This window comes from Barbus barbus (genome assembly GCF_936440315.1).
Source record: "Barbus barbus genome assembly, chromosome: 15".
NCBI lineage: Eukaryota > Metazoa > Chordata > Actinopteri > Cypriniformes > Cyprinidae > Barbus > Barbus barbus.
In genome coordinates, this window is record NC_136743.1 from 191044 (window position 1) to 208525 (window position 17482).

Here is a 17482-nt window from a genome sequence, read left to right on the forward strand (position 1 = left end):
TACAGCAGAATAATCAGGAGGAAAATAATTCTACAGATATCGTTGTTATATCACGTCACATTAATATACCAAACATAACGTTATTCTCCTGATGGATGAGGATTATTTATAGTGTGATCTTATGACCTGAAATGAATTGTTTTAGTGTTTTTGAGTGGAACTTCCCCAAACCAGAAGTGCCTCCCATAAATTAAAGCGCAGTAGGCTCGTTAGAAATCAGGTGGATAGTATGGTTCTCAGTCCTGATCCTGGACTTATTCAACACTCGTTAGGAACTGAACTGTGTGTCAGAGACACGGGGTTGAGTAAAGCTAAAGCAGAAGAACTCTATGAATCATGTTTAAAATAATAATAAAGGTGCAGAAGGGGAAAATGTGCTCAGTTTGGGCTTTTATGATCAAATTTGACTCTTCACACAAAACACACCGTTCATGATTTGTGTGTATGTGTAAGAAGATTTGACTGTCATTGACTGCTCATTAGTGTGTTTATCACTCAGTTAATCTGTGTATTGTTGATTTCTGTCCTGCAGACCCTCGAGGAGCCGAGGACTGAACCCCGATCATCCGGCCCTGCGCTGCTGCGTGGAAGACTGGTGATTTTGTTGTGAAACTGAACAAAAGACCAACAACAAAACCCAGTCTGCCTCTCAGCACAGGGCACATCTGCACGAGAGAGAGAGTAGAGACGGGCCGCAGACAGACCTGGCTCTCTCGTGAGGACAGACTCTGCTCGCACTGCATCCTGGGAGTGACGGAGACGGAGCTGCACTTCCTCACAGAATGCACTAAATATAAAGCTATCAGAGACCAATACTACCCCAAAATTAATCAAATATTCCCCCAATTTAGCACATATAATCCAACCCAAAAACTGGGTTTCATTCTTGGCGAAGAAGCCAAATGTTGTAATATAGCTGCAAGATTTGTAGCATCTTGTCATCTCCTGAGGGACAGCCAGAGAGAAACAAACAGCCAATAAACACACACACACTCACAGCACAAACACAAACACATTACAGCTACACACATCTATATCATCTATACAATGTTCAGTTTCTAAGTTCAGTTGTTACATGAGAGAGGCTTAATACAACTTTTAAAGCATTAACTTTTTTCCAGATTTCTCATCTGACCATATAATAGTTATCAAAATTCACATACAATACATTCAAACATATATATACACATACACACTTAGATATACCATTTACCAAGCCACATTCTTAGTATACGTGTACATGTAATTTAAAATGGATTTGTTGATGTTTTGAGCTCCTACCATAACATTACTTCCATCATTCATTATTTTCTTTTACTCTATTGTATTTTTGTATCATTTTCTTTTCTCAAAATGGCAAACAAACCATACCGATTATTTTAAAAGTTTGTGATGAAATCACTTAGTTTTTCTACATGGAATATTCAAGGTCTAAACTCCTCAGTCTTTGGCCTAAAAAGTAGAAATTCTGACTTTATGAAAGAACTTGAAGACATAGATGTCATCATCTTACAGGAGACCTGGTGTAGAGGAGATGTGTTCACTGGCTGTCCCTCGGGATACAGAGAGATAATATTACCATCAGTCAAACTCACATCAGTCACACAGGGGAGAGACTCGGGAGGGATGATCATCTGGATTCAATCTGAACTGGCCATAGAATTAGTTAAGAGAGATCAATACCACCTGTGGCTGAAAATACAAAAAGGATTAATATCAGCATCTCAGCCTGTTTTCCTTTGTGCCATATATATACCCCCCCTCGAGTCTCCGTATTTCCAAGAGGAAACCTTTCAAAACATTGAACAAGAAATCAGCCATTTCCAGGCCCAGGGAAACGTGCTGCTTATGGGTGATTTAAACGCTAGAACCGGAGAACAATTAGATTTCTTAGAACCACACGGTACCAGATTCATCACTGGCAATAACGACTTGTACCCTTCTTACCCCGCCAGAGAAAACTGTGATCAGACAGTGAACGCTCACGGACGGCAGCTGCTGCAGCTCTGTACATCGTCAACGGAAGACTGCGAGGAGACTCGCTCGGCCGATACACCTACAGCTCAGCTCTCGGTAACAGCACTGTAGATTATACCATCACAGATCTCCACCTTTCCTCTTTGAGAGCATTCACAGTCAAACCCCTGAAACCTTTCTCAGACCACAGCCAAATCACACTCTATATAAAGCAATCTGAAACATCCCCCACACCAATTAGGACACAATATCAAATGATCAAAATTATGTCATTCAAATGGACAGAAAACAGCGCCACAAATTACATCAATGCTGTTGAATCTCCAGAAATACAGTCCCTCTTACACTCATTCCAAACACAGGCATACCCTAAAAATCAATTCGGCATCAATCAGGAAGTACAAGATCTAAACAACATATTATACAAAACAGCACAAAAGAGTCATTTGACCATTGTTAAACCAAAGAAAAAATGTTTAGATACTGACAAATGGTTTGATTTGGACTGTAAGACTCTGAGAAAAAACCTCAGAAATCTATCAAATCAGAAACACAGACAACCAGATAATCCTCCGCCTTCATTACTGTGAGGCACTAAAACTATATAAAGCCACACTCCGGCGGAAAAAAGCACAGTTTTTGCAAAACCAGTTTGAAGAAATTGAAAAATCTATAAATTCACACAAATTTTGGGATAAATGGAAATTATTATACAAACCAAATCAAGAAACTCTGGCCATCCAAGATGGGGAGACGTGGAAAACTCATTTACAAGAATTATATAGCCCAACCCAAATAATTAATAAACTAGACAATTTAGAAAGATCGATTAAAGCGAATCAAAACCCCTTAGATTTCCCCATAACAATGAAAGAATTGGAAGATAAATTAGGGGTCCTTGAGCCCAAGAAAGCCTGTGGTGTCGACAGCATCCTGAACGAGATGCTGAAACACACAGAGCAAAGCTTCAAACTGGCCATGCTAAAACTCTTCAATGATGTTCTGTGTGTCGGGTTCTTCCCTGAGATCTGGAACAAGGGCCTCATCAGCCCCGTTCACAAGAACGGAGATAAACTAGACCCCAACAACTACCGAGGCATCTGTGTGAACAGTAACCTGGGGAAGGTGTTCTGTAGCATCTTAAACACCAGACTGTTACACTTCCTTACGAAGCACAATGCCTTGAGTAAATGCCAAACTGGCTTTCTTACAAAATGTCGCACATCCGATCACATTTTTACATTACAAACACTAATTGACAAATATGTACATCAAAACAAAGGAAAAATGTTTGCTTGTTTCGTTGATTTCAAGAAAGCATTCGATTCAATCTGGCATGAAGGACTATACCTAAAACTTATCGACAAACAGCCAATAAACACACACTCACTCACAGCACACACACACACACACACTCACACACACTCACAGCACACACACACACACATTACAGCTACACACATCTATATCATCTATACCATGTTCAGTTTTCTAAGTTCAGTTGTTACATGATGTCTGTAGTATAATCTTTTATTTATTATTATAATTCATTCTTTATTTTATTAACAGTTAGCATTGTTTTGTTTTTGTTATATCTAGCCATGTGTTTATGTAATAATGCTTTTATTTAGTTTCATTATTACTATTATTTTCTATAAGCTTTACTAAATTTTCTATGTTGTTTTAATGCTTTGGCAATACAGAATGTATGTTTTTGTCATGCCAATAAAGCTTTCTGAATTGAATTGAGAGAGGGAGTGTGTGTGTGTGTGTGTGTGTGTGTGTGAGTGAGTGAGTGAGTGAGTGAGTGAGTGAGTGAGTGAGTGAGTGAGTGAGTGAGTGAGTGAGTGAGTGAGTGAGTGAGTGAGTGAGTGAGTGAGTGAGTGAGTGAGTGAGTGAGTGAGTGAGTGAGTGAGTGAGTGAGTGAGTGAGTGAGTGAGAGAGAGAGAGAGAGAGAGAGAGAGAGAGAGAGAGAGAGAGAGAGGAGTGTGTGTGTGTGTGTGTGTGTGTGTGTGTGAGAGAGAGAGACTTGACTTTAAAGCTTCTTTTATTTACAGACACTTATAAAAAACAAACATTATATTAACCAAGAAGCATTAAAAAGAATACTACCTACATGTACATAAATAGGTTATTAGCTCACATTAAAAAGAAAATTCAATTCATAACATTACATCAAAACCTCTCTCTTCACTTGGTTGACATAAAATACCTTTAGTACCCCAAAAAGAAAAAAAATAATCAGTATCATTTACAAATTCATAAAACTTGTACTCCAAAATTAACCTGCTTTTTACCAAAGCCTTAAACATATGTAAAGGATCAATTCCTCCATTAAGAAGTGTTTTATTCTTCCTTGTCAGCCAAATTGCCATTTTAGCCTTACCAAACAAGAAATTGATCAAAACTGTTTGTGTTCTGTTTGAGGCACTATATTTTGGTCCAAAAACAAAAAGACCATTTGTAAAATGAAAACCAAATCTATGACTCAATTCTCCTAAAACACCAAACATGTCTTTTAGCCTTGAACAACCAATAAAAATATGAAAAACAGTTTCTGAGATTCCACAAAAACAACACTCTTCCTCCTGCAAAGGATTCAACCGTGCCTTATGTCGATTTGTTGCTATTATCCAATGTGAAATTCGCCATTGCAAATCTCCATTCCGTTTTTCAATTGGTTTCTTATATAAGGACCTCCAACTACCTTTTGGGGAAGTACCAGACTCAACAAATTCAGTCCACTTAGTTTCTGGAAGTTCTTTTAACGCTCTTAAATTGAGATATTTTACACAAACACAATAAAGAGCTTTCTTAGAAGTAATGTTAAAAAGACCAAGTTCAGGCGTCCTAAAAGAGAGCAGACTTCCTTCAAACTCCTGCCAGTCTCCTACATCCACAGCCACACTGATCTTGGGGAATACATTCTCAGTTTTTTCAACTTTTAGTGGCAAAACAGGAAAAGAGACTTGAATTTCAGCTAACAGTTTTTGCACAGTTCGAGCAGAACGGATACCAGTCTTTATGGCCAGTTTTTCTGCAGTAATCCACTGGTCATTTGACCTAAGATGGCAGATCTAATAAACTCCTGCTCTCACCAAGCTTGTGCGTACAGTCTGTGATTCCAATATCGCACTAGGTAGGTGAGAATTAAAAATTAAGGGTTCTTCAAGATCCCAAAGACTCTGTGTTTCAGAATTCTCCCTTTTAACAATAAAAATCTGCCATGCATTGAGTACTGAGGCATAAAAAGATGGGAGCCCACTAAGATCCATCTCCTTTAAATTCATTAAAAAGAGATGTCTGTCCAAATTCAACCGTCCCACTCGATTCAATAAGGCACAAGCCACTCTTATCCAGTTCTGAGACTGATGATAAAGTAGTCTCTGAGCAGTTTGCAGTCTAAAAGCAGCCACTTTAGACTTAATATCCATAAGACCTTGGCCTCCTTCATGTACCTGCAGATACAAAACTGACTCTCGTAACCAATGTTGTCCAGACCAAAAAAAATTAACAAACAATTTTTGGACTCCTCCAATAATATCTTCTGGTGGATTCAATACAATTAATCGATGCCATAGGATAGAGGCGGCAAGATTGTTTATAACCAGCACTCTTCCCCTATAGGACAGCTGAGGCAAAATCCAGTTCCATTTTGACAATCTAGCACAAATTTTGTCCTTCACACCTTCCCAGTTTTTTCTTTGGTAGTTTTCAGAACCCATAAAAATTCCTAAAAACTTATAACCAATTTTTTCCCACTTCACATTTTCAGGGATAACTGGTAAAGGCATTTGTATTTTATCATTACACCAAAATGCTTCTGTTTTACCCCAGTTGAGTTTTGCGGATGATGCTCTCTCATACAATCCAATACTGTAATTTATAATGTCAATATCTTTTTGTTCTTTCACAATTACAGTAATGTCATCCGCATATGCAGTCAGTTTAACAGAATGAAGATCATCACCAATCCTTAAACCAGACAGATGTTTTCTTAATAGACATAAAAGTGGTTCCACTGCTAAAGCATAAAGCTGACCTGACAGTGGACACCCCTGCCTAATACCCTTCTGTATTCTTATTGGTTGACTTAAACCACCACCAATCTTTAAAATAGAAGATACATTCATATACAAGAGTTTGATCCAAGATATAAAAACATTTCCAAACCCAAACGCATGCAATGTTTCAAACAGAAAACCATGGTCCACTCTATCAAAGGCTTTTTCCTGATCCAGGAACAAAAAACCTACATCCACTTCATAAAGTTTAGAGTAGTCCAAAATATCTCTGATCAGAAAAATGTTATCATATATTGTCCTTTCTGGAATACAATAGGACTGGTCTTGATGTATTATATCCCCCAAAACAGTTTTCATTCTATTGGCCAATAACTTAGCTATTAGCTTATAGTCAGATGTTAGAATCGATACAGGCCTCCAATTTTTTAGGAAGCTCAAGTCTCCTTTCTTGGGTATCAGTGCCAACACTGCCCGTTGACAACTTTTGGGAAGTAGTTTATCTTTAAAACATTCTTGAACCACCTCATAAAAGTCTCTTCCGATGATCTTCCAAAAAGCCTTATAAAAGTCCACTGGCAGTCCATCAATTCCAGGTGCACGGCCAGCATTCATCTGTAATACTGCATCAGTTAGCTCCTGAAACGAAACAGCACTGTCCAGAGTCCCACTCTGCTCTTTAGTGATGGTAGGAAGCTGTTGTAATAATTGTGAAATGCATCCAGTATCAGTGTCCTCCTTTTTATATAGTTCTGAATAGAAATCCACTGCAATCTTTCGCATTTTTCTTGAATCACAAGTCTTTAGTCCATCTGGTGTTGTCAAACAGTGCATTACATTTTGTTTCTTTAAGACCTTTTCTAAATTAAAAAAATACGCAGTGGGAGCATCCATGTCATGTATAGACATAAACCGCGACCTTATTAGGGCACCTTTAGCCCGAACCTGTAATAAAGTTTCCAGATCGTGCTTCTTTTCAGACAACTTTCCATCTAATAATGAATCTGAATGATGAATCATTCCAGATGTAATCTGAAAGATCTCTTGCTCTATTTCAGATATTTGTTGTTTAATTTTTCTTGTAGACAAGAAAGTAAATTGCTGACAAAAAACTTTTATTTGGGTCTTTCCTATCTCCCACCACTGTATCAAACTTTCAAAATCATCTTTTTGGGAAACCCACTCACTCCAAAACAACACAAATTTTTCACAAAAATCTTTTTCTTTTAACAATGCTACATTAAACTTCCAGTAAGGACTTTTACATTTTTGATTTGTCAAGGCAATATTTACTGTAATAAAATGATGATCTGATACACAACATGGAAAAATGTTACACTCCATTAATCTATTATTTTCTTTACGCTTGATATAGAACCGGTCAAGTCGAGCTGCACTAATCCTCCCTTGTGAAACTCTTGTCCATGTATATTGTTTTACAACATTATTCTTTTCTCTCCACGCATCTATAAAATCATGTTGAACAATAATACTTTTCAAGAAAGAAGCTGATACAGAATCTGGTTCCTCATTATTTCTGTCTAAAAGAAAATTAAGAGTACAGTTCCAGTCACCACCGATCACTATAAATTCATCCAGGGTAAAACTTTTTAAAATAACTCCCAACTTTTTAAATAACAAAATTCTTTCTGTGCCTCTATTTGGAGCATAAATATTTATGAAAACAAATACTTGATTATGAATTTCAGCTTTCACAATCAAAAGGCGTCCTTTCTCCAATTCTATTTTTGATAAAATATTAACATCAAGATTAGCTGAAAATAGGATAGCTACTCCAGCACTGATATTTGTGCCATGGCTTAAACAAATTTTCCCTTCCCACCACAAATTCAACTCAGATTCATTATTGGAGTCACTATGCGTTTCTTGTAAAAATATTACATTATTATCTTTAAGCCTAAAAAATTCAGATAATAAAGCTCTTTTTCCACCATCCCTCAACCCATTGACATTTAAAGATCCCACTCTTAGAATCTGCATTATAGGGGAGAGAAAAAGGAAACAGAAAAAGAAATAGCTGAAAAACGAGAAAATAAAAATAGATCCCACACCCATGTGCATTTATTTTTTCCGTTTTACCATTTTTGCCTGATCGTTTTGAGCTTTACGCACAGCCGTCATAAATTTTTTCAGCCTAAATCTTTTTTGTTTCGAAATCACGTCGTAACCAACAGTCTTCTGAGCAATCATTACCGATTTAACAAATTTGTTACCATCAGCAAAGTATTTTAAAACGTCAATTTTTTTCCCTTTAGTTTGATCCAGAAATTGGTTTAATTCTTCCACAGAATACACGTCATTCATCGACTGACTGTAATCAAATTCCGACACCTCCGAGCCGCTATCACATCCCTCCATCTGCGCCTCATCGCTATCTACATCTACTACCAAAGCACTACCACTCTCATCCTCAACACCAGTACTCAGTTCACTGTCCTTTACAGAATCAGCTACATCTTTCGGAGCATTTGGGCCTCCTTTGTTTTCACCATCTTGTTTAGATAAATTAAAAGCACTCACCTCTGATTTTGAGCTCTGTTCTGAAGCGCTTTGCTCAAATGAGGAATTAAGCTGGGTTGTTTCGCTGGGTTGAGGAGTTCCACAGGTAGAAACAGAAGCCTCGCTATCCTCATCTTGAGTTTCCTGCCTCTTTTGTTTTTTTTGCTGGAATCATTGTTTCTTTTACAATGTTAAGTCTTTTTTCCTTATCATGATTTTCAGTATTCTCGGTTCGATCTACGTGCTCGTCAATATTTCCGTCCTTCACTTCATTCTCCGTCTGTTTTTTATGCGGGCAAGTAAATCTCTTATGCCCCAAATCCCCGCAATCAAAACAACGCATACTATCTGTTGTTGCGAATATCATGTACGAGCTATCTCCATGTTGTATGCGAAAAGAGATTTCCAAAGTCTTAGAGGGTGCATTTAAAAACATGAAAACATGTCTTCGAAAAGACAACACATGTTTCAATGCAGCATTTTTACATCCAAGTGGAACTACTTTGATGGAACTAGCAAACTTACCAAATCGACTAAGTTCTTTGATAATTTCTTCATTAGAAATGAAAGGAGGCACGTTTGAAATCGTTACTTTAGTAGCAGGTGCGCGCAACGGCGTTATCTGCACCAAAGTGCCGGACACAACAATTCCGTTTTCAACAAGCCTGTTCACTAAATTTTCCTCTTTTAGAAAAACCACGACGGCCTTGTTCATTCTAGAGGCCGAGACTATTTTTCCATGTCCTACAATTTCTCCCATAGCTAGTAGAACATCTTCTACCGTACACGCTTGATCCGGAGCAACTTTACAACCGTTCTTGATTGAGAAAACCGGCGTTCCCTCACCCGAGGGAGACGCCATAGTTTTCTAAATCAACAAACGGATTTTAATAATTTTTTTCCCCCTTTTTTTCCTGTTTTATTTTTTGAAAAAAAACTAAAGACAAAAAAACAAAACAAAAGATATTTAAGTGATAAAAGAGAAAAAAGAAAACCCCACCATAAAAAAAAAAGAAAACGGGAAAATTGAAACGAATTCAAGCGCACCGCTCTCACACCCCACGCCACACTCTCGCTTCCCAGCATGCAACACACACAGAGAGAGAGAGAGAGAGAGAGAGAGGGAGTGTGTGTGTGTGTGTGTGAGAGAGAGAGAGAGAGAGAGGGAGTGTGTGTGTGTGTGAGAGAGAGAGAGAGAGAGAGAGAGAGAGAGAGAGTGTGTGTGTGTGTGTGTGTGTGTGTGTGTGTGAGAGAGAGAGAGAGAGAGAGAGAGAGAGAGAGAGGGAGTGTGTGTGTGTGTGTGTGTGTGTGTGTGAGAGAGAGAGAGAGAGAGAGAGAGAGAGAGGGAGTGTGTGTGTGTGTGTGTGTGTGTGTGTGAGAGAGAGAGAGAGAGAGAGAGAGAGTGTGTGTGTGTGTGTGTGTGTGTGTGTGTGAGAGAGAGAGAGAGAGAGAGAGAGAGAGAGAGAGGGAGTGTGTGTGTGTGTGTGTGTGTGTGAGAGAGAGAGAGAGAGAGAGGGAGTGTGTGTGTGTGTGTGTGTGTGTGTGTGTGTGTGAGAGAGAGAGAGAGAGAGAGAGAGGGAGTGTGTGTGTGTGTGTGTGTGTGTGTGTGTAATGTGTACTTGTACAGCTATCTTTGTGAGGGCCGGTTTGAGTTTTAGACCGTCACAGTGAGGATAATCTTATAAAGTGAGGACATTTTGGCTGGTCCTCACTTTCTGAGACCCCTTTAAAGGCCTATTTGAGGGTCAAGACTTGGTTTTAGGGGTAAGGTTATAATTGGCTAAAGGTTAGGTTTAGGGTAAGGGTTAGGGTTAGTTCTGATGGGTAGGTTTAGGGTTAGGAGCTAGAGATTACATTGTGTCAATGAATGTCCTCATTTATTTGTCTTTGAATGTCCACCTTTACTTGTTCTATAAATTTTTTCTTTTATCTGTGTTTTGTCTCATCACTGTCGTTCTGTTGCACTGTGGAAGCTTCTGACATGAAAATAAATTCCTCGTATGTGTAAACATACCTGGTAATAAAGCTCATTCTGATTCTGTTTCTCACAAAGATAGTTATACAGAGTTGTGTGTGTGTTTGTTCTAAGATCCTAAAAGAGGTGCTTCCAGAAGTAATAGATTCTCTTCTGAATATTATTAACTCATCATTGTCATTAGGATATGTCCCAAAAACCTTACAAACGACCTGCTTCTATCATCTGATCGTGGTTGTATCTCTCTATTAGTGCTACTGGGTCTTAGCGCTGCGTGTGACACTATCGACCACAATATTCTTTTAAATAGACTAGAAAATAATGTTGGCATTAGAGGAAGTGCACTGGCATGGTTCAAATCGTACTTATCTGACCGACATCAGTTTGTAGCAGTGAATGAAGAGGTATCATAGCAATCACAAGAGCTGTATGGAGTACCTCAAGGCTCAGTACATGGCCCCTTACTTTTCACGCTTTACATGTTACCCTTGGGAGATATCATTAGGAAACATGGTGTTAGCTTTCACTGCTATGCTGATGATACCCAGCTCTAGGGCTGGGTATTGTGACCAATTCTGCGATTCGATTCGATTCTTATTTTTATGGTTTAGATTCGATTCGATTTCGATTTTGATTCGATTCGATTCGATATCGATTAGCTATCAATATTTCATTTAAAATGTTAGTTTTGCAGACATGGGATCCATATTTTGATATAAATGCTGGTAACTGAAACTCTCCTACTTAAGTTTTTTACTGAAATACACATCTACATTAATAATAGGGTGCACACAGGGTGAACCGCCTTCTTGATCATGGTGTCTCCCCTGCCAGGTAAGTATATCTATAGATGGTGACACCTTCAGGACGAGAGGTGAATATTCATATCCTCTTACGTGAAGCACGAGCATTATCGATTCGGGGATTTCCCGAATCGATATCGTTGCGTTTAAACTGAAGATCGATTAAAATCGGAGAATCGATATTTTTTACCCAGCCCTACGCCAGCTCTATATTTCTTTGCTACCTGATGAAACTTACCAATTTGCAAAACTAACGGAATGTATAGTTGATATCAAAAACTGGATGACTAGCAATTTCTTACTGCTAAATTATGAAAAAACAGAGGTGTTAATTATTGTAGCAAAAACTTTTGCATGTGACAGCAGGTCTAAAGGTCAAACAGAATAAAACCACGAAGCACTTTCAAGTTCGAGTGCAAGTCTGCTTTATTGTCAATTCTTCCACATGTACAGTACATACATACAGAGAATTGAAATTGCATTACTCTCAGACCCTTGGTGCATACAGTTAACATTAAACACGTTCAGATACAGATAAATACAGTTTAAACATATGTACATACAACTATACAGATATACAAATGAGGACATTGTAGAAAAATAAAGAAAGAGATAGATAAAGTGGCATAAGGCACATGGCAGAATAGATTTTCAAAACTTTACTCAGTTTTGTGTGTGACACTCAAAAACAGACATATTTCGAAAAGCATTTAAATATGACTCATACACCTACAAACACGTTCTTGGTACATTAAAATATCACAGTGACTTCACACATGCCAGACGAGTTGTTCATACATTCCGTGTTTACATCACGAGTTTCGCGCAGTGCATGACGGGCGATGTAGTTCCGTGAGTCGCCGCAACACTGGCTCACACGAGCAAGCGATATGTATATGGACTACATTTCCCACAAGCCCTCGCGCGACCCGTTTGCCCGGAGCTCGCGAAGCTCGGCAGCTAATGTAGTTCTTTGCGCGGCTCGCACTGTGCGCTGACAGGACGCACGGACTCCATTACCCAGCGTTCCGCGCGCCACTGGTAAACAGAGCTGTCAAACAACATCGACGCCATTTCGACAAGAGCCTTAAAATGGCAGTATAATGCAAAGCGGGGATCGCTCCTCATTAAAAAAGAAGCGACGCGCGCTTCTCACGCCCGCGAACACGGCCGCGCTTTAAAGGACACTCGAAGACGCCCCGCGGCGACGCGATGGATATCAGCACCGCGGTGTTTAACGCGGCGAGAGACGGAAAACTCAAGCTCATCCAGAAGTTGCTGAGCAATAAGAGTCCGGAGGAGCTGGAGGCGCTGGCGGAGGAGAAGACGCAGGGAGGCACGCCGCTGCTGATCGCGTCGCGCTACGGACACCTGGAGGTGGTGGAGTACCTGCTGGAGCACTGCAAGGCCAGCGTGGAGCTCGGCGGATCCGTCAACTTCGACGGCGAGACGATCGAGGGCGCTCCGCCGCTGTGGGCCGCCTCCGCCGCGGGGCACCTGCCTGTGGTGAAGACACTCCTAAAACACAGAGCTTCTGTGAACAACACCACCCTGACCAACTCCACCCCGCTCCGGGCCGCCTGCTTCGACGGACACCTGGAGATCGTGCGCTACCTGGTGGAGCACCGCGCTGACATGGAGGTGGCCAACCGGCATGGCCACACCTGCCTGATGATCTCCTGCTACAAGGGCCACAAGGAGATCGCCCGGTTCCTGCTGGAGCGCGGGGCCGACGTCAACCGCCGGAGCGTGAAGGGCAACACCGCTCTGCACGACTGCGCCGAGTCCGGCAGCCTGGAGATCATGAAGATGCTGCTGAAGTGTGGCGCGCGTATGGAGCGGGACGGCTACGGCATGACCCCGCTGCTGGCCGCTAGCGTCACCGGACACACCAACATCGTGGAGTACCTGGTGCACCAGCCGCTCTCCGCCCGGGAGCAACGCGTCGATGCCCTGGAGCTGCTGGGGGCCACCTTCGTGGACAAGAAGCGAGATCTGCTGGGGGCCATGCGCTACTGGCGGAGAGCCATGGAACTGCGGCAGGCGGGCGAGAAGACCCTGGACAAACCGGCCCCAGGGCCGCCGGTTTTGGCGTACGACTGCGCCCGCGAGGCGGCGACGGCCGAGGAGCTGGAGGCACTGATCACTGACCCGGACGAGATGCGTATGCAGGCGCTGCTGATCCGAGAGCGTATCCTCGGGCCCTCGCACCCGGACACGTCCTACTACATCCGCTACCGAGGGGCCGTCTACGCCGACTCGGGTAACTTCGAGCGCTGCATCAAGCTGTGGAAGTACGCCCTGGACATGCAGCAGAGCAACCTCGACCCGCTCAGCCCCATGACGGCCAGCAGCTTCCTCTCCTTCGCCGAGCTCTTCTCCTTCGTGCTGCAGGACCGAGCTAAGGGCCGGGTCGCTCGGGTCACCTTCCAGGTACGGTGACCGCTTGCCTTGTCAAAATAGCCCAGTGTTGCCAGATTGGAAATGTCTAACAAGGGTGTATTCACACCTGTGTTGTTTGGTTCGGGTGCGGAGCATCAACCGTACCCAGACCCAGCTGAAGAGCAAACTCTTGTACGGTTGAATGGAGGACCTTAGCACACACTCATGTGCTTTTGTTTACAATTTCTACTTCATTTACAAAAACGGTAGTGTGAAAGCGAACCGCACCAAACAAAAAAATAAATCAACGTTGTATTTGGTCCGGACCAACACTCTTTCCTGGTGTGAATACACCCAAAGTATCGTACCAGAAGCTCAGAATTATCATATTTGGAAGAAAACTATCGTACACGAGTCAGAATACAGCTATTTATCTAGCTAATCAAGGTGTTTGGGGTTGCTTGATAATTACAGGCAGGTGTGTTGGAGCAGGGTTGGAGACCTCTGTTCTGGATAAATGATTACAATGCTTTAAGAGCCGGGGGGGGGTGAAAACTTTAAAACTTTTTGAATTTGAAGATAAGGGTAAATTTAACTTAATTTGTCTTCTGGGATACATGCAAGTATCTTCTGAAAGGCAGTACTAAATAAAAAAATATATATTTAGGCAAAACGAAAAATACACATCTCCATTCTGTTCAAAAGTTTTCACGCCCCGGCTCTTAATGCATGGTTTTTTCTTCTGGAGCATCAGTGAGTGTTTGGATCTTCTGTAATAGCTGCATATGAGTCCCTCAGTTGTCCTCAGAGTGGAAAAATGTATCTCAAAATCATACAGTCATTGTTGGAAAGGGTTCAAAAACACAAAAATGCTGGAAAACCAAAGAATTTGTGGGAGCTGAAGGGTTTTTCTGAAGAACAGCAGGCAGTTTAACTGTTCAGGACAAACAAGGGACTCATGAACAACTATCACTAAACGAAAAACACAGCTGTGGATCATTCAGGGAACAACGCAGTATTAAGAACCAAGGGGATGTAAACTTTTGAACGGGGTCATTTTTATAAATTCAACTATTTTCTCTTGTGAACTATATGTAAACTTTTTTATGTGAAATATCTTATTCAGGTCAGTACTAAATAAACAATAACATTTGTATGATTGTACAATTTGTAATTGTATGATCCCTCTTATTTTGGTAAAGTATTTTACATTTTGCAGATTCTGTATGTAAACTTTTGACTTCAACTGTATATAACACTCTTAAAAACAAAGGTGCTTAAAAGGTTCCTCACAGCGATGCCATAGAAGAGCCATTTTTGGTTCCACAAAGAACCATTCGGTCAAAAGTTCTTTAAAGAACCATCCTTTTTATTTTGTGAATCAGAAAGGTTCTTCAGATGTTAAAGGTTCTTTATGGAGCCATTTAGTCAAAAAAGGTTCTTCTATGGCATCGTGAAGCACCTTTATTTTTAAGAGTGCAGTTTGAGGTGATGTTTTAGTGTTGGTAACCCGTCTGGTGTGTTTGGTGCTGGTCCTCAGGATCTGATGGGTGTTCTGGGGAAGAGCGTGCGTGAGGTGGAGCGTGCCGTGGCGCAGCGAGACAGTCCTCCGGAGACGCCGCAGTTCACTAAAGCGCTCTGCATCATCCTGCACCTGCTGTTCCTGCTGGAGAAGCTGGAGTGCTCTCCGGAGCAGGAGCACCAGAAGCGGCAGACCGTGTACCGGCTGCTGAAGCTCAACCCGCGGGCACGGAGCGGCTTCTCGCCGCTGCACATGGCCGTGGACAAGGACACCACGTCGGTGGGCCGTTACCCGGTGGGGCGCTTCCCGTCGCTGTCCGTGGCGAGTCTGATGCTGGAGTGCGGCGCAGACGTGGACTCGCGCGACTGCGAGAACAACACGCCACTGCACATCGCCGCCACTAACGGCTGCCCCGAGATCATGGCGGCGCTCATCCGGGCCGGAGCGCACTTCGACGCCACGAACGCGCGGCGCAAGACGGCCTATGATCTTCTGGACGAGCAGAGCAGCGGGCGGCACGCGCTACACCCGCTCAGCTACATCACGCTGCAGTGTCTAGCAGCCCGCGCCATCGAGAGCCACAGACTGCCGTACAAAGGGCTGATCTCGGAGGAGATGGAGGCCTTCATCGAGCTGCACTGACCTCCAGCAATAATCCACCCAACTAGCCAGCAATGCTCCCGAAGGGCTCGTGGGTAACGTTTCCGCGAGGCGTGGGTGATCTTCCAGGAAATTTGCCTTTCTGTTCTTGTCTTTGCCTCACAGGGTTTGGTTCAGGGCGTCACAAACTGTGTATCGATCGCATGATCAGAGCATTAATACAGAATTGAAATTCAAGCGTTTTCTATCGGACTCTCTGGTTCTAACCGTCTCTCATTTAGTGTGTTAACATGGTGTTGAGTTGTTTCTTCTCAGTGATCCTGAAGGACTTTTGAAGCCCGTGGTGCCAAATGCTAGCCGTACACAGTTGTCTTTTCTAACGGCTTTGAATGTGTACGGCTGTGATTTTAATGTGTTTTTACTGAATTTCCTTCCTCTGGGGATGGACTGTAATATATAGACCTTGGCACTTTATCCCCCAAAACCCCCCCCCCCCCCCCCCCCCCCCCCCCGTATGATAACAGGTATTTTTGAGTCGCTGACGTTACATTGATATCTATGCAGTTTATTAACAGCGGTGGGTTTGGAGTGACAGATTTGGCAACCCAGGTTGTTTTTGTGTTTTCTTTTCCTTTGCAGGGTTACGTGAAAAGCGTCATTGTAGTCTTAAGTTAAGTTTGTATTCTTGGTAAGATTTCATTGCTGAAGTGATTTATTTCTCTGTTGTCTGGTCTGTCCTTGTAAATGCCACTCACTCAAAGCACTTTGGAAATCTTAACACTCTGTTTAACCTCGAAAACCAGAGACGTCTCTCAGAAACTACAACTGATTTGGTTAATTTAAGACAAAAATGTGTATGGCGATGCCTGAATAAACTTCAAGTGTCCCGTCTGTGTGTCTGATGTTTGTTGGTGTCCGGAGCGACTGACGTAGATCTGAATACATCTGTGGGACTCCATAAAGAGCTGTTGATTGTGGTCTTTCCTTTCAGGTCGGGACGATCGCAGCATCAGATGTGCATCATCCAGCCGCTTTCCTGTCGTTATGCAAGTTCTTCCTTTTGGCAACTTCAGAACTGAACACGCTTTAAATAGCTGCACTGATTATCTAATGTCTTGCTATAGTTTCTATCTATATTTCTGCGTGCTGCTGCTGCTTCACACGCTCAAAACAAATATTTCCATAGATGTGTTAATTGGAGTTTCTGGTGTAGGTAATTATATCTTCAATTAATGCTGTTATGTACATTTGTCTCATAAATCATGGGCAGGTCATATTTCACCCCAAAACCAAGAAACTGTAAAGAAAATGGAATTTAAGAATTATTTCTGTTGTTGTAATTCATTAGTCAATCCCCTCTTATATTTCAGAAACTACAGCAAAATACAGAGAAATGAAATGTATTTGTTCAGTCGTAATTACATTAGTGAAGTGTAATTGGTATGCATCATGCTTTGTTGTGCTTTTAATTCATTACTGCATTACAGTAAAAAGGCATACTTTTCTAATTTCGGCCAAAATTGAAAAACTTTGAAGTAGTGATGTGGGGGTGAAATATGAAATATGACATTTCTTTCTCAGGCACAGCTTTCAAAGCTGATTGTGGTTCCTCTGGAAACTCACAGGATCAAAGGTTAGTGTTTCGTTTGGACGCGTTGCAGAAATCTTATCCCTTCAGTGG

At 41.8% G+C, this 17482-nt stretch overlaps 1 protein-coding gene across 1 annotated transcript; it reads left to right on the forward strand.

The window, feature by feature from the left end:
- The first annotated feature begins 12334 nt into the window (after positions 1-12334).
- fem1a (fem-1 homolog a) lies at positions 12335-16692 on the forward strand. The gene is made up of 2 exons (XM_079434820.1): positions 12335-13730; positions 15220-16692. The coding sequence occupies exons 1-2, from the start codon at positions 12510-12512 to the stop codon at positions 15841-15843; spliced, it is 1845 nt and encodes a 614-aa protein (XP_079290946.1). The 5' UTR covers positions 12335-12509; the 3' UTR covers positions 15844-16692.
- The last annotated feature ends 790 nt before the right edge of the window (positions 16693-17482 follow it).

What these genes read in the sequence shown, in the direction of transcription:
- fem1a (XM_079434820.1), top strand. Translation starts at nt 12,510, where the DNA reads ATGGATATCAGCACCGCGGTGTTTAACGCGGCGAGAGACGGAAAACTC. An exon ending in TCGCTCGGGTCACCTTCCAG is followed by an intron (nt 13,731 to 15,219) that starts GTACGGTGACCG and finishes GCTGGTCCTCAG; the next exon opens with GATCTGATGGGTGTTCTGGG.